Source organism: Lycium barbarum, chromosome 12 (assembly GCF_019175385.1).
Source record: "Lycium barbarum isolate Lr01 chromosome 12, ASM1917538v2, whole genome shotgun sequence".
Taxonomy (NCBI): Eukaryota; Viridiplantae; Streptophyta; class Magnoliopsida; order Solanales; family Solanaceae; genus Lycium; species Lycium barbarum.
Window position 1 is genome coordinate 6,474,540 of NC_083348.1, and position 21,801 is coordinate 6,496,340.

Consider the following 21,801-nt stretch of genomic DNA (forward strand, 5'->3'; position numbering starts at 1 on the left):
AAGATCTTGAATCCTATTGCAGGTATACGAGCTTGGATTTTTTGACGCATACAAATTAGGAACTCAAGGATGAATTTAAAGGATTCAAGTTCAGAAAAAGAAGGTGAGACGACGATAACAAAGATTAGAAACAGGCAAATGAATGACGCAATTCTATATTTGAAAACAATTAATTTCCATCTTCTCATTTCAATTTTAAATGAGAACATTTTATAGCTTTACACATGGTATGGCACATTTAATCACGAATTTTAAAAGTCTTAAAATTCATGCTAAGTCAAACTATACCGAACAAATTGTAACGGAAGGAGCAAAATTCATTCGCGTCTTTCACATGCTAATCAATACTCTGTCGAAGAATCATCTAATCCTAGAGATCACAAGGGTGATAAGGAGAAGAGGGGATTCCAATTCCGCCCGGATCATTTGGAAACTTTGTCTCCACAACAGCAATATATCTGGAATCAACAAAGGAAGGACTCAAATATTGTATTCGTTTCAGTTGCAACCTCTGTTCTTTGAGGGTGACAAGACAACAAAGCACATGAATACGGTTGAACATCCAAAACCCCCAAATTTCTAGTTCAAATCTGGAAGTAGACAATACATGCTGCGAACTAAGTGTCTCAATCTCGTCCACAAATTGATTCCACCACAATACCTTGCTCTTGGCATTCCTTCAAGATAATTCAGTTGCGGGATCAGAAACTTCGCTAAAGAATACAAGGATGTTCATGGTTCAACTTATATGTATACAAGTATTTGACTTGTATAGTATAATCCTTCAGTGAATTGTGATCAGTTAGTAAAAGGTGTTCAACTGACCATCCTTCACCAACTGTAGCTCTGCCCCTGCAAGAAACTTATCTGTCAAAATGGCTTCCAAATGCATCTGGTATAGACTTGCACACAAATTAGTCAGAATATATATAATTTGTCTCAGTTTATCTTCATCACTGTGCATCTGTCCAATTTAGGTGCTTCAAGACCCTTCTAGTTGCCTTTAAAAGTTTCTACAAGAAACTCACAGAACTTCAATTCAAGTTTTACTAAGATGGTACTCATAGCACCCTCCTTTCATAGCACCTCTGTCTTCAAGGATGGATAACTTCTATGAAACATGGTAATTAATCGAAGCTGAGCTTGAGCTCCATAGTGCTGCACTAGCACTCCTTAAAATTTAGGCTCTTTACTTAATAATCGTGTAATAACAGTGAAGAGTCTTTCATAAAATAGAAGTGGGTTTGATTCACATTGTCCCTTTTCCCGTTCTCATGAATTAATTAAAAAAAATTCAAATAAAGACATTCATCAGCAAGTTATTTTATCTAAAGAGCATTAAATAACATATCGGCTTAGTAGAAGAAAAATTTATCAGGAGCAGCTGCAAATAACATCTTTGGCATTAAGCTCAAAATGAAAAACCTAAATCAGGAACCTTGTGCAACAATTTTTCCTCACTTCTACATGTAAAAATGAACAATGATTTACGTTGCTGAAAATCATATTCTTATTACTACTTCAAGAAAGTACTCATTGTTAATCTCCATATGCGAAATATCCCATGAAAGTTCTCAGATAACCCAGGCTTTAGATCCCTGCATCCAATGAAACAGGTTTTCAGTATCTCAAGCAACACATTCAATTACTACACAAGGCACTGGAAGAAAACTATTTCCATGCTTCTGCTTGAACAATCAATCAATGACTTCAACAAAGGAAGGATATCAAACATAATTTTTTTTTATTTTTCCCCTGTGCGTGCGAAAGATGAGGGGGGTTTGGGGAGGGAGATGATAATTCTAGCATTGAATTCAAAAGAAACCACTAAAGTGAAGCAAGAACCTTAATGGACAGTGAAGAAAGGAAAGCATCGTCAGCATCCCAAATTTATACTACTCTGTTTGAAATTCAAGCAGATGAATCAAGGCCTGCGGAGCTTTAAAGTTCCAGTAGTGATGCACTTATTTAAATATAAAGATAAAACGATTTCGAGTCTGACTGCTAGTGTACAAATCCTATTAGTACAAATCAACCACAACGAAATCTAGTTTTATCTTTCCAAAGGAAAAGTTTTCGGTGTAAGGTTTGAAAAGAATTAACTCAAACTCAAACGACCAAATAATTTTTATTTCATTGATCAAACAAAACCTTACAGAGCGCAACACAAGTCTTCAATAGTTAGAGAAGACTTTTGTGGCCCCAAAGACTTTAAAAGAAGAGGAAGCTGGAGCCGCCATTTGATATAAAGTGAACTTGTTATATACTCATAAGTGTCATGGAATGATATTTGGAAGCAAGCAAAAGGAATAGCAGAATTCTGTTGAGAAGGAGTAGTTATTTTTACAGCTTAGTCCCTAGTTTAGACTTTAGACTACTTTTCTGGTAAGTCCTTTCAAGGTTCTAGAATGTTAGCTTATATAAACATCTGTAAATCCTAGCTATTGGATATGTTGAATGAACATTTCTCATTTATTCTCTCTCCCTCTCCCTCTCCCTCTCCCTCTCCCTCTTTTCTTCCTTCCTTCTATAATTTCTCTATTAATGCCGGAGCTCTTCATATCTTACAGTAGTTACAGACTCAATGAATCTCCTTCAATGTACAAAACAATGAACTGTTTACGTATTTTACTAAAACAACCACAACCCAACACCATACAGAGCCTTACCACTTCACCTCACACGCTCAGACTACAGGACCAACTAGACATACAATTGTTTGTATTTGGACAACTAAGCTATCGTATATTCATTCTGCTCTTCTAGGGAGTGGATAGGCTCGGTTTACATTGGGCCTTGGATTAAGTAGAGAAGGATGGTGCAAAGGTTTCTGACCATATCTATAAGCAGTCTGATGTTTGGAACTTATTCTAGGCTCCTTGGGTCTTTCATTAGCAGCCTCAATATGTTCTAGTTTGTCCACTACTTCCTTCATCGATGGTCTGGTTTTATGTTCAGGTCCAAGACATGACAGTGCCACTTGTGCTATTTATACTGCAGCTCTGGATCGATGTTTTCCTTCCAGCCGCGAATCTATCTTGTCCTTCAACTTCCTTCTATCAGATAAATGCGGCTTAATCCATTCAATCAGATAATACTGGTTTCTTTGGCGGTTTATGTCTATTGCTCGTAGACCTGTTAGCATTTCCACTAAAACAACACCAAAACCATAGACATCGCTTTTCACGTACAAGTGTCCTGTTGAAAAACAACAATAGAAGTATGAACAGACATTTATTCAGATTTGACTATATGTTTAAACCTGTAAGCACAAGATGTGATTCAAGAGATGCAGAATTGCCAAGTGCAGAAGTCGAACAGACTCCAAGTTTACCAGTTGCAAGATACTCAGGAGCAACATAAGCAATTTTTCCCTTGACCCATGTTGACACATGTGATTGACTAGCCGAAGGACCTAGTTTTGCCAAGCCCAATCTGATATCTTCGCATTGTAAGACTGAAACAAAAAGGAATTAAAGAATGTCATGAAGCAGTCTTATTAATAACAACCTTTTCTCTAATGTTCTCACTGTTATAGGTCAGCTAGTCACGTTTTTCACTCTGTGATCAAGAGCTCCATACCTTTAGGCAAAACAGTGCGTGTAAACCAGAGAGTTGCCCAGTAAGAAAAAGGTTTGTGTTAAACGAAAAAAATCTACTGGCATCAATTTGTGATCTCTATATTACTTGTGCTAAGACAGTATATGACAATATTCCGAGGGAGAAGAAAAAGAAACATACGCCATCGAGTAATATATTCGAGGCGTTGAAGTCTCTATTGAAGTTATTATTTAAAATGTAATGCATTAGAAGTAGTTAGTATCTTAGTTAACAGCAGCTTAGAGTCGGTTAGTTAGGAAAAGTTAGTTGGTTTGTTAGTGATTAGCTGTTGACAGCTGTATTAAGGAAAAGACCTCATTGGTTGTTTATATAAGTTTTAGTCAATGCAAAGAGAACACTTGAGTTCTCATGTCCACAAAAACAGTTATCTGTTCCTCTCAATTCACTCTCTTCACTCGAACTCCCCTATACATGAATCCACCATTGATGTAACATAAATCCACCATTGTTGCAGTGATATATCATCTCTCAAGCTGTATTCAATAAAACTAACATGGTGTCAGAGCCTATCGGTCATTTTCGATCAGTTCCGTAATTCCGCATACTGTATTTTCATCAAAAAATTCGTTTTTCTACATTTTGCTCCATTGAAATTGATCATTGGAGTTCCTTTTCTTTGATTAGTTCATCGAACAATTCAAACCAATACAATTTAGTAGAAATCGACTTTAAATCCTTATCTATGTTGATTGTTCCAATTTTTCTCTGATTCGCAATTTTCAAATTGACTTAATTCATCGATATCAAATCCCCATCTGCGTTGATTGTTTCAATTTCCTCTGATTCGCAATTTTCAATTGGACCTAATTCATAGCTTCATTTGATCTAATTTTACCCAAAAATGACGAATGGAGACAAAACCAAAGAGGCGAGCACATCCACCGGAGATACGGGAAATCCTCTCTATGTTCATCCCTTGGATAGTGCCGGTGTTATGTTAGTACCAACTCCTTTCGATGGAATGGGGTACAGGTCGTGGAGGAGAGGTGTCTTGCGAGCCTTATCAGTAAAGAACAAATTAGGATTCATCAATGGTGAATCCTAATTTTTCTCTGATTCGCAATTTTCAAATTGACTTAATTCATCGATATCAAATCCCCATCTGTGTTGATTGTTTCAATTTCCTCTGATCTGCAATTTTCGATTGGACCTAATTCATAGCTTCATTTGATCTAATTTTACCCAAAAATGGCGAATGGAGACAAAACCAATGAGGCGAGCACCTCCACCGGAGATACGGGAAATCCTCTCTATGTTCATCCCTTGGATAGTGCCGGTGTTATGTTAGTACCAACTCCTTTCGATGGAATGGTGTACAGGTCGTGGAGGAGAGGTGTCTTGCGAGCCTTATCAGTCAAGAACAAATTAGGATTCATCAATATGAATCCTAATTTTTCTTTGATTCGCAATTTTCAAATTGACTTAATTCATCGATATCAAATCCCCATTTGCGTTGATTGTTTCAATTTCCTGTGATTCACAATTTTCAATTGGACCTAATTCATAGCTTCATTTGATCTAATTTTACCCAAAAATGGCGAATGGAGACAAAACCAATGAGGCGAGCACCTCCACCGGAGATACGGGAAATCCTCTCTATGTCCATCCCTTGGATAGTGCCGGTGTTATGTTAGTACCAACTCCTTTCGATGGAATGGGGTACAAGTCGTGGAGGAGAGGTGTCTTGCGAGCCTTATCAGTAAAGAACAAATTAGGATTCATCAATGGTGAATGCAAGAAACCAGAAGCAACTTCAGCTGAATTTTGCCAATGGGAAAGGTGTGACGACATGGTGACTTCGTGGATATTAAACTCTCTATCCAAGGAAATATCAGATAGCCTTGAATATGTAAGTGACTCTGTGGAATTGTGGAAAGAATTAGAAGATAGGTATGATCAAACTAACAGAGCAAAGTTGTACCAAATTCAAAAGGAAATCAATGATCTCACACAAGGAGCTTTGGATATTACCAACTACTACACGAGAATGAAAAAGTTGTGGGAGAAACTGAGTACTCTAAGTGCGAAAAATCAGTGCAAGTGTCAATGCACATGTGGAGCAAAGGAGAATTACCACAAGGCAGAGCAGGATAGACGTTTGATTCAATTCCTTATGGGATTGAATGAGGTATACACTGTGGTGAGAGGAAGCATTCCAATGATGAATCCTCTCCCATCTATGGCACAAGCTTTCTCTATGTTGATCCAAGAGGAAAAACAAAGAGAGTTTCGACCCAACAGTCGCTTGGAGTTAGGGTCAACCTCACTAAATGCCTCTACTGCAAACTATATGAGTTTACCTGGAAAGAATTTTAGAACTAATTACTCTACCAACAATAACAACTATACAGGATATAACAGTTACTCAAACTCTAGTAATGCACCAAGGAACAACAACTATGCAGGGTCCAGTAGTTACTCAGGAAATAACAGAAGTGGTCTATTGTGTGATTTTCTAAAAGACCAGGACACACTAGAGACAAGTGTTATAAACTACATGGATATCCCTACAGTTCCCATAACAATTCATCATATAACAGCTCACATAGCAACTATCAAAGTTATCCACAGACCAATTCTCAAAACTCTAGATTTGACAAAGGAAAAAAGATTGCAGCCAATGTACATGGTGTGACAAATGATATGGGATCCAATTATGGAGGGGATTATCCAACAGCTGACACTCATAATGTAAACCATCAGAACTCCAACCTCACAAAAGAGCAATATGAACAACTTATGAGCATGCTAAAGCACTTCGAGGCTGAGAATGTTGGGGATGATCAGACCATTCCCAATGTCAATGCTGGCTCTATCAATTTTGTAGGTATTGTAGTCTACACTTCTTTAATTGATTTTGACAAACCTTCATGCAAATGTTTTGAATCAAGAGCTAACTTGTGGATTATAGACTCAGGAGCATCCAACCACATGACCTTTAACAAAACCTCCTTGAAAAACATTAAAACCTTACCAAATCCCTTATTAGTTTCCCTTCCAAATGGATATAGAGTTAAGATGACAGAAGTTGGTGATGTAGCAATCTCATCTAAAATCACATTATATAAAGTACTGTATGTGCCTTGCTTTAAGTACAACCTGATCTCAGTTCATTCCTTGACTTTTTCTTTGAAGTGTATGATGTTTTTCACTGATGTATTGTGTCTATTCCAGGGCCCTTCCATGAAGAGTCCTCAGATGATTGGTAATAGCAAGGATGGGCTATACTTTCTCTGTTCCAGATGTATGAAGTACAATGATGGTTACAATGCCAATGTGGCTTCTGTTTGCTGCTGTCTTTCTAGTAGTGATCAACTTATTCACACCTTAAGTCTTTTGGATGCTTGTGTTATCCAACTGTACCTAAAGTTCACAGAGACAAATTCGAGCCTAGAACCACACCTCATAGTTTATGGGATATCCTTTTGGCACAAAGGGTTACAAGGTGATAAGTCTGGCCACAAAGAAAATGCATATTTCTAGGGATGTAGTATTTCATGAAGAAGTTTTTCCTTTTACTTTGTCTACTGATACTGTTTCTTTTCCTTCTGTCCTTAAGTCCGTACCTTCTGTTAATTTCTTTACATTTGCCGAAACAAGGCCTAATCATACTTTAGTAAATGATGCTAGAAATGAGATTGATACTGATACTGACCTTCCTCCCAACTATCCTCCAGCAAACTCTCCTTCTTTAATCCCTCATCCACTTATTCCATCCACAACAAAAGATTTCCTCCTCACCTACTGCTCCACAAAGGAAATCCCAAAGACCAAACAAAACTCCTGCACACTAAGAGACTACATTTGCTCCATACCCACCTTGAAACCACCAGATCCTACTCACACTTCATCTAATCCTTTCACCTCTTCCTTGAATGCTTTATTCTCCAAACATCACCACATTACCCCTGATGCTCTGAATTCTAATAGGCAGCTACTTGTTATGAATGTTTGTACTAAAAGTGAGCCATCTTCATTTGAAGAGGCAGCACTAAATCCTGCTTGGCAGTCTGCCATGCCTCAGGAATTTGAGGCTATTTATGCAGATAACACATGGGACCTTGTTAAGTTGACTGAAGGTAAACAAACCATTGGTTGTAAATGGGTTTACAAAATTAAACATAGGGTAGATGGTAGCATAGAAAGATTTAAAGCTAGATTAGTGGTAAAAGGGTACACACAACAACCTGGTATTGATTACACTGAAACATACTCCCCTGTAGTCAAAATAACCATTGTAAGGTCCTTGGTTGCTTGTGCAGTGAAGAAAGGGTGGGATATGTTTCAACTTGATGTAAACAATGAATTTCTTCATGGTGATCTCCATGAAGAAGTGTACACGAAAGTCCCTCAGGGTTTGGATGTCACTGATCCTAGTTTGGTGTGCAAACTTAATAAGTCTCTCTATGGTTAAAAACTTGGATGTCACTGATCCTAGTTTGGTATGCAAACTTAATAAGTCTCTCTATGGTTTAAAACAAGCAAGTAGGCAGTGGTATGCCAAACTCACTGAGACCCTTTCATCCAGAGGTTATCATCATTCTCATCATGACTATTCCTTATTTCACAAGAAAAATGGTTCTTTAATGGTCTTTGTAGCTGTCTATGTTGATGATGTCATACTCACAGGGACAGACACAAAGGAGATTGCTCAATTGAAACTCTTCCTGCATGACACTTTCAAGATAAAGGACCTTGGTATTTTACATTACTTCTAGGGCCTTGAGATACTTCACACTGCTGGTGGTGTCATCATCTCAAAAATTTGTTTTGGACTTATTAAAGGAATATGACTGCATCAACTTTGACCTTCTCACTTCACCCCTTGATCCTACAGAGAAGCTCAGTGCCAAGGAGGGGACAGCTTTACCTGATCCTACATATTATAGAAAACTGATAGGGAAGCTCAATTTCATCACAAACACCAGACTAGACATAGCATTCAGTGTTCAACAACTGAGCCAATTCATGCAGGATCCAAGAGAGCCACACCTGCAAGTAGCTTTCCACCTTGGGGTTGTTCATGTCTAATGACCCAGATTGCACAGTAAAAGCCTTTTGTGACTATGATTGGGCATCATGCCCAGACTCCAGGAGATCAGTGAGTGGCTACTTGGTCTTGTTGGGAAATGGTCCAGTGAGTTGGAAGTCAAAGAAGCAAGAAACCATTTCATTATCCTCAGCAAAAGCAAAATACAGATCACTAAGAAATTTTTTGGGGAGAATTGGTATGGCTGCACAGACTATTTAATGAGATTACTATCCCTCGTTCAACTCCTATTGCAGTCTATTCTGACAGTCAATCAGCCATTCATATAGCCAGAAATCCATTGTTTCATGGGCGCACCTAGCACATCGAAGTCGACTGCCATTTTGTTAGGGATAAACTGCAGGAGGGGCTTATCTCTTTGCATCACATTGCAACCACTGATCAGTTGGCAGATATACTCACAAAAGCTCTTACACGAATCAAGCACTCCATTATGCTGAGCAAGTTGGTTGTGAAATCATCACCACCAACTTGGGGAGGGGTATTGAAGTTATTTATTTAAAATGTAATGCATTAGAAGTAGTTAGTATCTTATTTAACAGTAGCTTAGAGTCGGTTAGTTAGGAAAAGTTAGCTGTTGACAGCTGGTTTGTTAGTGATTAGCTGTTGACAGCTGTATTAAGGAAAAGACCTCATTGGTTGTGTATATAAGTTTTAGTCAGTGCAAAGAGAACACTTGAGTTCTCATTTCCACAAAAACAGTTATATGTTCCTCTCCATTCTCTCTCTTCACTCGAACTCCCCTATACATGAATCCACCATTGATGCAACACAAATCCACCATTGTTGTAGTAATATAGTTGTAGTGATATATCTTCTCTCAAGCTGTATTCCATAAAACTAACATGTAAATGACTTGCTTCTCTGATGCATGTAGGAATGCCAAGCCTCAAGCTGCGCCAATCACAATGTTAAGCCTTACATTCCACGGAAGTGAAAAAGCAGCAGAGTGCACTAAGCAAACCGAAGAGAACAGATGTTTAGGTGGGGCATGAAGTAGGATATTCCTCGCTGCTTTAATCTTGTATATAATTGAGAACAAATAGATCATCTCTTACATCCAAAAAGATGGTTCTCCAAGCTGCCCTTTTGCATAAACTCATAGACAAGCAGTAGTTGTTTATCTTCCTGGTAGTATCCCAAGAGTTTGACCAGGTTAGGATGAGAAAGTCTTCCAAAAAAGCTCACCTCTGACTGCATAAACAAGTGAACTGAAATTCACAAGAGAACTTGGAAATTTTTTACCAGCAACAAAAACTCACAGTCTCAGAGCAATGGAAATGTTTTCGCATTTAAATTTTTTAGATACAAATTCCAGATCTAGTCAATGACCAACTAAAGTTGAGTTACTTAGAAGAAAGCAAAACATGTGCCAAAAGCTGTTGGTAATAATGATTGTAATCAATCTACTAAAGTTAGCAGAAGACATAACCTCACAAGTTTCAATTAAAATTGGATGATATATGAATTAAAAAAGTAAAAGGCATAATGAAATGCAATGGGATAGATGGTAGTGGGTTGCCTACTTCCAAAATTGATTATTCAGTGAGCCTGCCAAATGAGCAACTACAAAGGTGCTTTATAAAACATGTAACACTCTGCACAACAAAACCAAGACTGCAAACGAAGATCCTAGACCATTTACCCAACTGAATATTAGCATAATCATACTGGTCATTGTTCTATTTCTGGAGAATGACAATAAGCGCCAGAGAGTCCAAGGAATTGCTCTTTGCCAAAGATTAGAGCAAACAATATCTTACTCTCTTAATTATCACTTTCTCACAGCAAGTAGTCAAAGAAATTCAACTCAATGGGACAATAAAAACCTCGGACAGCCAATATTGCCCAGAAATGAGTTACTGCTAAGTAATAACTCAATGTCAAGTGCTTCTTTGCAAATTGATTTCCAATTACAAAGCTTAAAGGAGTTTACATATTTAGGACAGAGGAATCACCTGCCAATCTTCAAATCCTTCTAAGCTTTGATAATTCAATTTCTTAACAGCAATTGCAGTGCAACCATTCTTGGAAGAAGCCCACTCATCAAGCCAACCCTTGTAAACTTTCCCAAAACCACCTTCTCCCAGCACCATATCTTTCCTAAATTTTCTGACGGGGGCCTTGAGTTCGGCAAAATAAAATATTCTCACATTGGGCTACAGTAATGTCTGGCTATCTGGATTAAAAAGATTACATGGCTTCGGTGGTGCTTTTCTAAAAAGGCCAAGAAAATCCCACCATCTTGGTGTGCACCCACTGACCTGGCCATTTGGTAAACTTCTTTTGGTGCAATGTGAGTTGCTGAGGATGTATATCTGATTGTGATGGCTCTGTTGATCGAAAAGGCGCCAACTTCTATCAGGTAAGTAGAGTCATCTTCCCAGTCTCGGAACATGTTTGCATCTTCCAAGGATGAAATAGAGTTTCCGCCAAAACAAATATCAAATGAGTTTTCTCTTATTTCGTTGGAAATAGCTCAACAAAGTCGATTATAAAGTTTGGGTTCGATTGAAACTCATTCGATTATAAGCTTGTTACATAAAATTAGAAAATATTGAGGTTTATATAGTAATTGGGAAAAGGCTCAAATATGCCCCTGAACTACGAAACGGCTCATATATGCCACTCGTGAAATGAAGGGTTTATATAATGTCACGTGGAAAAATATGGTAGTAGTAGAGTTCTGTTAGTGAATAATGACATACATATCCCAAAATGGTAACGACGGTGGCATTTTTGAGCTAGACTATTAATGAGTGGAATGAATGAGCCTTTTCTGATAGTTCGGTGACATATTTGAGTCTTTTCTCAATTCCTATATAAACCTCAAGTCTTTTCTAATTTTATGTAACAAGCTTATAATCGAATGAGTTTCAATCGAACCCACACTTTATAATCGACTTTGTTGAGCTATTTCCAACGAAATAAGAGAAAACTCATTCGATAGTTGTTTTGGATCTGAGCAAACTCAAATTTTTCGAGGGATGCAAAAATGAGCTACACTTAAAAAGACAAGGAAAGATAACCTCAAATTAGAATTACTTTGACTACCCATTGATATAATATAGCTGCCAGAAAGTCCTTTTTGAACTAAGAATCATCAGTAAACTGTAGCCAATGAATAATATATTACTAGTGATTGTATGTTTTACTTGGCTGTATTGATTGCCATGGGAACAAGCCCCTGAAGGGTGTAAGAAAAGTAACTCCACTGACTCCTCCTCTAAGGGGTGGAAGTTAGGTGACTTTCTTCACCGGAGTAACAACGAAGGTAAAGAGACTTCGTGTTTTAATTTTGACGACTCCGTTCAAAAAGACATAAGAGAAAGCAGAAGAAGAGAGGACTGACTCTGTTATGATCGTCGGGAAAGTTACTGGAGTTTCCGTCGGTGAAGATTTTTCGGCGGTGCGCTGTTCGAAGAACGAGGCTACACTGGTAATAAACTAATAATGGGGCTAAAAATGGTGAACAAGATACCTGAATAGTATTTGTGAGTATAAGTATCTCAAGGTAAAGTTTCAAGAATCTTACTCTGTTTGGATGGTTGTTTCCTGTTCATTAATGTACGGTATGGTATGATATATATTATATTAATGGACACAATATTTAGATAAATTGGACGTTTGTTGTGATTTAATATCATTTGTATTGTTTGATTTGAGTGTATGGTATAGTATCATAACTTGTAAGTTTACTAAAATATCCTTAACTCTTAATTAGAAATAGTTTATAAATGTTAATAAAACTCAAGTAAAGAATAAAATAGAAACTTTAAAAAAATAGTAGGTGGTGGGTGGGTTGTGAAGGGGTGGGTGGTGTGAGGTGGGTGGTTGTGGGATGAGGGTAGGTAGTGAGGGTGGAGACGTGGGTGGTGGTTGGGGTGGGTGGCAGAGGGATGGGGTAGTTGGGAGTAGGGGTGGGTTGGGTGTGAGTGGTAGAGTGGGTGGGATGGGTGGTAGGTGGGGGTAAGGTGGGGTGAGTGGTGGAGGGTGGATATAATAGAGAAATGAAATACATAACCACGCAAAATCATCAAATCTGTGGTTATAAAAATTGAACTTTTTCATGGTTAGAATAACCACGGAATTACAATGAGTTTACAACACCATACAACATAATTTTAAAACAATAGATACAAACATGATTTCGTAGAAAATCATACATTAATGAACCACGGGAAACAACCATCCGAATAAGCTTTTGAGTATCCTAGCTTACATTGAATATATCACAAGACATTGTACAGTTAAATATATTTAACTTGTTCTGAGTACATTTTAACGAAATGATGTTACTTTTTTGTACAAAAAAATTGTCACTTTATTTGTTTGTTTAATACGAAGAAATAATAGTATGAAAAGAAGGAAAGAGTATATATTTGTGTATGGTTAAAAACCAAACAACCGATAACAACCAAACCGATAAATGTATATTATATCTTATTTTGTTTGGTTTTAATATTTTAAAAAACTGACTAAATTGATGTGGTTTTGATTTTAACCAAAAACCGATACAAATCGAACTGTGAACACCCTAGTTACTAAACCACTAAGTCAAGAGTTCTATTGGTGCCCAATACAAATAAAAAGTTAAATATAAAACACATTTGTTTCGCCCGTTATAAATACATTTCAAAAAGTGAAAAATTCACTAAGGCAAGTTGCGATAATGTATTTGAATTAAGTTTTGTTAATATAATCTGAATTTTACTATAAATATGATGTCATTACAATAATTTAATTTGTTCATTTGTTCACCTTTTTAAATGTTGACAACATTTTCAAAAAAATTACATACACTATTGTTTTCTGCTTGTGTTTGGTACGACACAAGTGATTTTCACGGATTTTTGAAAAATATTTTTCAGTGTTTGATTGGTGAGTGAAACATATTATTTGAAAAAATATATCATAAATTTTAATAGTAGTATTAGCAAATTGAAGAGGGTGTTTTGATAAAAGAAATAATAAGTACTAAAAATTAAGTAGTGTCTAGTGTCAGTTAGATCAAGTAATAGGAGTTAAAAATTAAGATTATTGTAAGGAAATTGATTTATGTCCAGGAGAAAAGTCGCTCTGGAAAATATTTTCCGGCAATCAAATACTAAAACGATTTACTTAAAGAATTTCTTTCTGAAAATAACTTTCGTCAGGCTACTAAATATACGAATTGTTTGGGAAGCAACATGTTAGTTGATGAAACTTGGCAGAAGAGGAGGAATTTTTAACCTAAATATTCCAGTATTTTAGCCAATCAACCAAAGTAATAAAAGTTTTTGAAAAAATTTCGAAGTAGAATAAACGTATTTGTCAGTAACGTTTTAGCTATTATTTAATTTTAAAATTTAACGGATAAGAAGTAACGGAATGGAATAAATAAAATTTAACATGTTATTCAAAGTATTATTTTATATGTAAAACGATACTGTGGATACCGACACTCCGTGGCCTGTGCTTTGTTCAGCTAATGTGTTGCAGTGTCGATAATGAAAAGTACCGTTTTTGATGTTACTGTCAGTAACTATTGTTAGAGGTCCCCATGACTTGGTTCATTTATCCACGCGTCATTTTAAGCTCAAGAAGTGATTTCTAATACACTATGGGATACGGGATTTGCAGAATAGATGTTCTCTTTTGGCAAACCAAGTCGGTAAAAGGTTTCTGACGATCTTCCATCCCTTGTTTTCTCAAATTCCAACAAAGATACTTTGAAAAAGTTTGGTTTGGGTGAGGGATTGCTGTCAATAGAGTGAGAAACATGGAGATTCAAACACGACTTGTTGCTATTTTTTTATTTTTTTTTAAAAGTCAAAATCATTTCTTTCCATGTATTAATCATACATATATACATACTACTCAGGGGCGGATCTACTAAGGCCCGAGGGGATGTCACGCCACCCGCAAGCTTCGGTGAAAATGCTAGTATATATGTATATATACATATGAAATTGTATAAATAAATAGATTGCCACCCGGAGTAATAAGTGGCCTCATGGTGCCAGTGGCAAAGGGCGACAATTGCCCCCCAGTGACGAGGGATCGAGCCTTGTTTACAACATTTAGTTGCATTTCTGGCTTGTTGCATTATCAGGGGCGGACCCACATAGAAAATTGTGGTGCTCGGGTGCTCTGGTGTGAATGTAGAATGTCAAATTCCATGTTTGCGTGATGTTAAGGGTTCGATCCTCCACAAAGGTTATTTTTAGATACTCTTCTAGTTTTTATTTCTGTGTCTCATTGCTTTGTTTCTTAATTTTTTTAATGCATATTCTTCTTTTTTATTTTTACCAATTGACTTTTTCTTTCACTACTTACTTTTTTTTTTCTTTTTTTCCCTTTCTAATTTGTCAAACTTCATCACGGCAAAAGGCGTAAAAAGAAAAAGAAGAAGAGAAAAATTATCACTTCCTAACCTGAATAGAGTAGTTTTTCTTTATGCTGGTTTTCCTTTTTGGACGACCGTCATTTATCGTTAAAGGCAAGCACCAGGACCTTGAAATCCTGGATCCGCCACTGTGCATTATAGACAGCACATCAAAACACAGTAAATTCTACAAATTGACTCCACAAATTTAGGAACCCATCCATTTATATCAGTTGCCTCTTTCCTTTTTGTTTTCCTTTTTTCATTTTCTTAATTCCTCTTGACTTGCTTTTAGTAATTAATATTTATTAATTCTTGACTTTTTCCATTTCTTATTTGCTACTCCCTCCGTCCCAAAAAGATAATCCTGTTTTGACTTGACAGAGAGTTTAATTTTTGGTAGAAGACTTTTGCCATATCATACAAATATAAACAAAGTTCCAATTATACCCTCAAGGGCCCACTGATCAGCTTTGAATGGAAAATACGTTAAAATAAAAGCATAATAAAAAAGGTCTGACAATTCCATCTTCTCTCTCCACTTACTCACTCCCATCTGAGGGCTTTTCCATATCAATAGTAAAGTTTTCACCGTAAGCCTTTGACCAAGTCAAAATAAAAACTCTTCCTTTCAACTCTCTCTTTCTGCGGACGAAGTGAATTGCAGAACAACATTTCTATGGATAGATGGTGTGCAGCACGGGCTCAATATTTTAGATTATAACATATTTATGTATATGTAATTGTATTTGGATAGTGATAATATATATATATATATATACACGAATCATGGGTTTTGTGCTCCGCATCTAAAACTTTATTATATTCGTGTTTGCTACGAAAATTTATTAATACTTTTTAAAAGAGAAGAATTGTTTAAAAGAAAACTATTTTCCTCTCTTTGAGATAAAACAACAGCAATATTTAAGCATCAATTGATACTTCAATTTTAATTCGATTAATTTAAAGGTGTAAAATACTTATTATTTTTTATCAAATTTTGATTTGGATAATTTTAATTCAAATTATTAAATTAATTTTACATGTTTGAAACGAAACAAAATAGAAATTGATTCTCTATTTAAACGAAGAAATGCTATTTTTTAATTTTCGGTAAATATTCTCGGTTTATTTTATTTTATTTGTCATGTTGTCTTTTGCATGGTTTTTTAAGAAAACGTGAATTAGAATTATAGTTTGACTAATTTACCTTATTCATTATTTGATCTCCATTTGATATTAATCTCTTTTCACATTTATTAGAGTAAGAATAAAAATGAAAAAGTGATTAAATTCTATCTTATTTTAAAATATAAATATTTTAAGTATATTAGAAAAACAATAATATGGGGTCCATGTTTTTTGCTGTGCAATAATTTCATTTGCTCCCACTAATGGGTTAGTACGCATGTAGCAATGAATCCACTATTATTGACTTGATGGGGATGCTTTAGGAATTACATGAATATTGTTTGATTTTTTAATATATGGGGTGCACGTATTTTTTTGACATTGCTTTTTTTTTTTTAATATGGAATTCACTTTTTTTTATGAGTTGGGAGAGGGCGGGATCAATCTTTTTTAATTAGAATTATAATTTCACTAATTTACCTTATTAATTATTTGATCTCTATTTAATATTTTTTATGACATTAATATCTTTTCACATTTATGAAAGTAATTAATTCTATCTTATTTTAATATATAAGTATTTTAAGTATGTTGCTGTACAATAATTTCATTTGCTCCCACTAATTTATTGATATACATGCGGCAATGAATCCATCATTATTGATTTAATGAGATACTTTGGAAATTACATAAATATTGTTTGATTTTTTAATATGAGATGCACTTTTTTTTTTTTACATTGCTTATTTTTTTAATATGGGATTCAATTTTTTAATATTGCTTGATTTTGTTAATATGGGGTCCACTTTTTTAATCCATCATTATTGATTTGATGAGATACTTTAGAAATTAATTGTTTGTTTTTTTAATATGAGGTTCTTTTTTTTAATATTGCTTGATTTTGTTAATATGGGGTCCACTTTTTTAATCCATCATTATTGATTTAATGAGATACTTTAGAAATTACATAAATATTATTTGATTTTTTAATATGGGATGCACTTTTTTTTTGACATTGTTTTTTTTAATATGGGATTCAGTTTTTTTAATATTGCTTGATTTTATTAATATGAGGTCCACTTTTTTTTTCTGTGAGTTTGGAGATGGCGGTTCCACTTTTTTTTTTTTTTTTTTTTTTTTAATATTGGTTGGAATTTAGTTAGGGCCCACACTTTTTTTAAATATGGGTTGATGTTTAGGTGGGGCCCCACTCTTTTTTTCCCAGTGGAAACGAACGCCAAAGCATGGGTAGTCTATGCCCGTGCTGCGCACGGGCCCAACACTTTAGATTATAGTGTATCTATATATATGTAGTTGTATGCGGATGGTGATATATATATATATATATATATATATATATATATATATATATATATATATATATATATACACACACACGAAGCATGAGTTTTGTGCTCCGTATCTAAAACTTTATTACATTTGTGTTTGCTACAAAAATTTATTGATACTTTTTAAAAAAGAAGACTTGTTTAAAGGAAAACTATTTTCCTCTCTTTGAGATAAAACAATAGCACTATTTAAGCATCAATTGATACTTTCAATTTTAATTCGATTAATTTAAAGGTGTAAAATACTTATTATTTTTTGTCAAATTTTGATTTGCATAATTCTAATTCAAATTATTAAATTAATTTTACATGTTTGAAACGAAACAAAGTAGAAATTGATTTTCTATTTAAACGAAGAAATGCTATTTTTTATTTTTTGGTAAATAATCTCGGTTTAGTTCATTTTTGTTATATCCCATATTTTTATATGTCGAGCTATTCGCAAGAGAATCGACTCAAGTTAAAGATGGGATCATTTTCGGGCTCGAAATAGAATTTTTTCTTTTATTTCCGATCTCTATTGGGAAATGAATTGTTTATAAATTTTACTTGGTGTAAAAATATTAATGGAAGTTGGGATTAATTTACCATGATTAGATTATTAAGTGGGGATTAAAAATTTAATTAGTCATTAAACAAGTCACTAGTGCACTAAGTGGGCCCCACCAAGACATGTGACCAAATTTAATTGGCTCAAGCCTTGAGTGGGACACTTGTCACTCTTAGGGGCTGCCTATATAAGGAAAAATCTGATGTTTAAGTGTTCATTTTATCATCTTCAACATTACAAGAAAAGAGAAAAACCTAGAGATAGAGAAGGGGGGGCTCACGGCCATGGTGAAAAAAATTCATGTTCACCAAGCTTGGTCCAATTAATTTTTCCATGGTGTTGTAAATCAAATGGAGGTCTTTGGGAACATGAATTGGTCCTTGAGAGCAGCAAGAATGGTCTTTAATTGAAGCCATTAAATTCAGCAAATTAAGGAGCAACTTGCTAAGGTAAGAGTTGATTATTTTTCCATATGTTTTAGGACGAATTCGCTTGTGTTGTGGATGGTTTGAATGTGTTATGGTGAGTATAAATGAATGAAAATCATGAAATTATGTATCTTGATATTGAAGCATGGTTGAAGCCACGAAATTATGTAGCTTGATGTTGAAACATAGTTGTAACTTGGTAACATGAATTGTACGAATGTTGGAATGTTGTTGAATGGTGTAGGGGCTTGAAATTTGCTGAACTGATTTGAGTTAATATTTTGGTTGTTGTAATCATGGATTATGTGATGAGAATGAAGGAATTTAATGGTTAAAGTTGGAGTAAAAAAATTGTTGTGAGTTGATGTAAGAATTATAGAGACAATAATGTGATTTACTTGCATATGAATGGATATGTGGTGTCGTGTGGCTGCTGTTGTATTTCCCTGAAATTTGCTGGAAATATTGTGTAACTTGTTTGGAATGTCCTTGGACATTGTTAGTATGGGTTCGGGTTAGTATGTGAATATATAAGCGTCGATTTTGGCTTGAACGTAAGTAGTTGAATTGAATTTATGTAAGTTGTTGAATAATGGAAAAGAAAGCTATTATTGTTGTTTTGTCTTTCGGATTGGTTGTTGATGTTGTTAGGTTGGTTGTTGTTGTTGTTGTTGGTTGATATGGCCGAATCAAATTCTCGGGGTAGCCTATTTACAGGGGAAATGCTGCCCAAATTTCTGTAGAATTAAGGGCGAATTTGGAATTTAATGCCCAAAAAGTCTTTAGCTAATGTTTGGCATTTTATGGCTTGTTTGTAGACCTTGGGCAGCCCGAATCATAGGTTGGATTTAGCTTGAGTTTGGATCGTATTGGAGAGCGTTTGAGGTATGTAAAGTAATCTTCCTTCTTCGGCATGCCTTAGTTAAAATAGGCTATGATATAAGCCTCGAGGAAACTCTATTCTCACAATCCGAGCATGTTTATGAATCGCATTTGTTCTTTGGCATCCTTGCCTTGTCATGGCAAAACGTTGATCCTTATGTTCTTGGAATCCATAATTTGTAAAGATTAGATGAAAGCTGATTTTTGTTTTAAAGTTCATTCTTTAGCGATTCCAAGACTTCAAACGCCCATAATTTCCTCAGAAAAGCTCGGATTGCTTTGAAATTTTCGTAGGAGTTTGTATGATATAAAATGAGTATGTTTTTCATAGGCGGGCTCAGTTCGGGTCTATACTCGTCCGTGGGTCCCGCGACGCCCTTTTTGAAATTCGACAACTTTGAAACAAAAAGTGATAATTTTTATTCTGATTTCGAATATGACTATTTTACTTATCCTTCAGATTTATAATAATTATTTTATGCATATGATTCCTCACTACTCCGCTCGTGCCTACTGTGATATCGTTCACCGGTTCCCGGGCCGGTTCTGTTGTCGTGCGCTTTGTGATACATTCCGGTGTTATGCTGTGATTATGGTTCACCGTGCTCCTCGCTCGAGGGCCGGGTTCCACTTATGTTTGGCGTTATGCTGTGTTTGGCGTTATGCTGTGTTGTGATGTGTGACGGGGATTCGGAGATTTGAAACTTTCTGGTGTTATGCTGGGTTGTGGCGCCATCGACAGGCGGGCGACCACATTTTCCAGTGCCCTATGCATAATTTATACTTTGGAAATAAACATTTTGATATGTATTATTTTCTATATATCTGATTCGATTATTATTCAGATTTATTTCTGTACCTTCTGCTTTGCATACTCAGTACATATTTCGTACTGACCCCCTTCTCCGGGGGCTGCGTTTCATGCCCGCAGGTACAGACGCACACCCTGGTGATCCACCTGTTTAGGACACCCTTTCTGCTATTCGGAGTGCTCCTCTCTTTCCGGAGCTTATACTTTTGGTATATATATTTATTAGTGCATTTGTATATATTCGTTCATGGGTACGGCGGGGCCCTGTCCCGTCATATGATTCTGTCGGTCTGTTTAGAGGTCTGTGGACATGTTTGTGGGTTAGGGTCTTTCTGTATAGATGTATGTACATGTCGTTTGGGCGATCCCATACGCCGAGGCGGCCGGTCCGCATATGTTGTTTGGGCGATCCTATATGCCGAGGCGGCCGGTCCGCATATGTTTATATATTGCTTGGTTAGCCCTGTGTGGCTTTTGTTGGTATTTTCTGCGTGCAGGGTGTCGCACCCCATTTTAACCCGGAGTCAATTTTAGGAGGTATGACGTATTGGTGATTCCTATTTATTTGTTTTGATTTTAAGGAGTCGCCACCTAATTAATTTAACGGTGAATTAGGACACCTAGATGTTAACTAAGGCAAAGTTAAAACTAAACCTCCGTTAATAGTCTGCTTAACCAGTGTGATTCTAGGTAAAGGCTCTATATTATCCTAAAGGGAAGGGGTTAGGCATCCTTTAGAATCCGTTAACTTACGGTTATCCGACCAAACTTAGGTTAATTAATTGAGAGTAAATAAAATGCTTAAAATTTAGAAAATGATTTTTAGATATTGCTAAAGTTTTAAAAGAAAATAATGTTAGTTAAAATAAGATTTACAGAAAATATAATAATCAGAGACTTTGAATGCCATTTTAAAAAAAATACGATTTATGAATGTTGTTAAGGTTTTAGACGAAAGTATAATAGTATTGTTTAAAATAATACTCGTAGAAAAACATAATAACGTGTGTAAAAGAAGATTCTAAAAATTTAAATGGGACTTGAAAATATTGATGAAGCCTTAAATAAAAGATAATATTTAATAAGATTTATAGGAAATGTGATAATTTGCATGAAATAAAACTTAAGCATTGTTAAGAAAAAAATGTCATTTGAAGAAGACTTATAAATGTGGCTAAACTTTAAAATAAAATGCTGTTTAATATAAGATTTGTATAAAATATGATAATTTGCCCATAAATAATAGCTTTTGAGAAAAGATTTAGTAATTTTAAACTTTGAATAAATTATATTATATGAATGTAGCAATGTAGAAAATCTAAGCTTATAAATAGGATTCAAAAGGAAGTGAATTTTCTTTCTCCCTTTTTATTATTTATTATTAATTATGCTTAGCTAAAAATATGCATGATTGATTCAAAACTTGAAGAGTTACTTATAAAAACAATACTTGAGTTTATATTTGCATATTAATGACGTTTTGAAATGTTTAGATAATAGAAAGATAAAACACAATTCTTTTAATTCAAAATATGTAATCATGCTATTTTTTGAGAATCAATTATTCGGAAAATGAATTAGTCGTTAATTGCCTTGAATTATCTACCCATTA

At 35.3% G+C, this 21,801-nt stretch overlaps 1 protein-coding gene and 1 long non-coding RNA gene across 6 annotated transcripts; one reads left to right on the forward strand and one right to left on the reverse strand.

Annotated features, from left to right (window-relative positions):
- Window positions 1–273: 273 nt before the first annotated feature.
- On the reverse strand, window positions 274–12,225 carry LOC132621159 (probable serine/threonine-protein kinase PIX13). 5 transcript variants are annotated; one of them, XR_009575445.1, is made up of 5 exons: window positions 10,630–12,225; window positions 9,730–9,865; window positions 3,335–3,457; window positions 2,836–3,198; window positions 274–1,598 (listed from the first exon to the last, which is right to left on the reverse strand). XR_009575445.1 is itself a non-coding variant. In XM_060335318.1 (5 exons), exons 2-5 carry the CDS (start codon window positions 10,765–10,767, stop codon window positions 2,990–2,992), a joined length of 606 nt encoding a protein of 201 aa, XP_060191301.1. In that variant the 5' UTR covers window positions 10,768–11,671; window positions 12,024–12,225; the 3' UTR covers window positions 274–2,989. The 5 variants fall into 5 exon arrangements, 4 of the variants coding, with proteins under 4 accessions (XP_060191301.1, XP_060191302.1, XP_060191303.1 ...); XM_060335318.1 differs by having other exon boundaries at window positions 274–3,198; window positions 10,630–11,671; window positions 12,024–12,225; XM_060335319.1 differs by having other exon boundaries at window positions 274–3,198; window positions 10,630–11,676; window positions 12,024–12,225.
- A 6,069-nt stretch (window positions 12,226–18,294) lies between these two features.
- On the forward strand, window positions 18,295–20,672 carry LOC132622757 (uncharacterized). The gene is made up of 3 exons (XR_009575985.1): window positions 18,295–18,517; window positions 19,315–19,381; window positions 20,310–20,672. It is a non-coding gene; the product is annotated as an uncharacterized LOC132622757 (long non-coding RNA).
- Window positions 20,673–21,801: the final 1,129 nt, after the last annotated feature.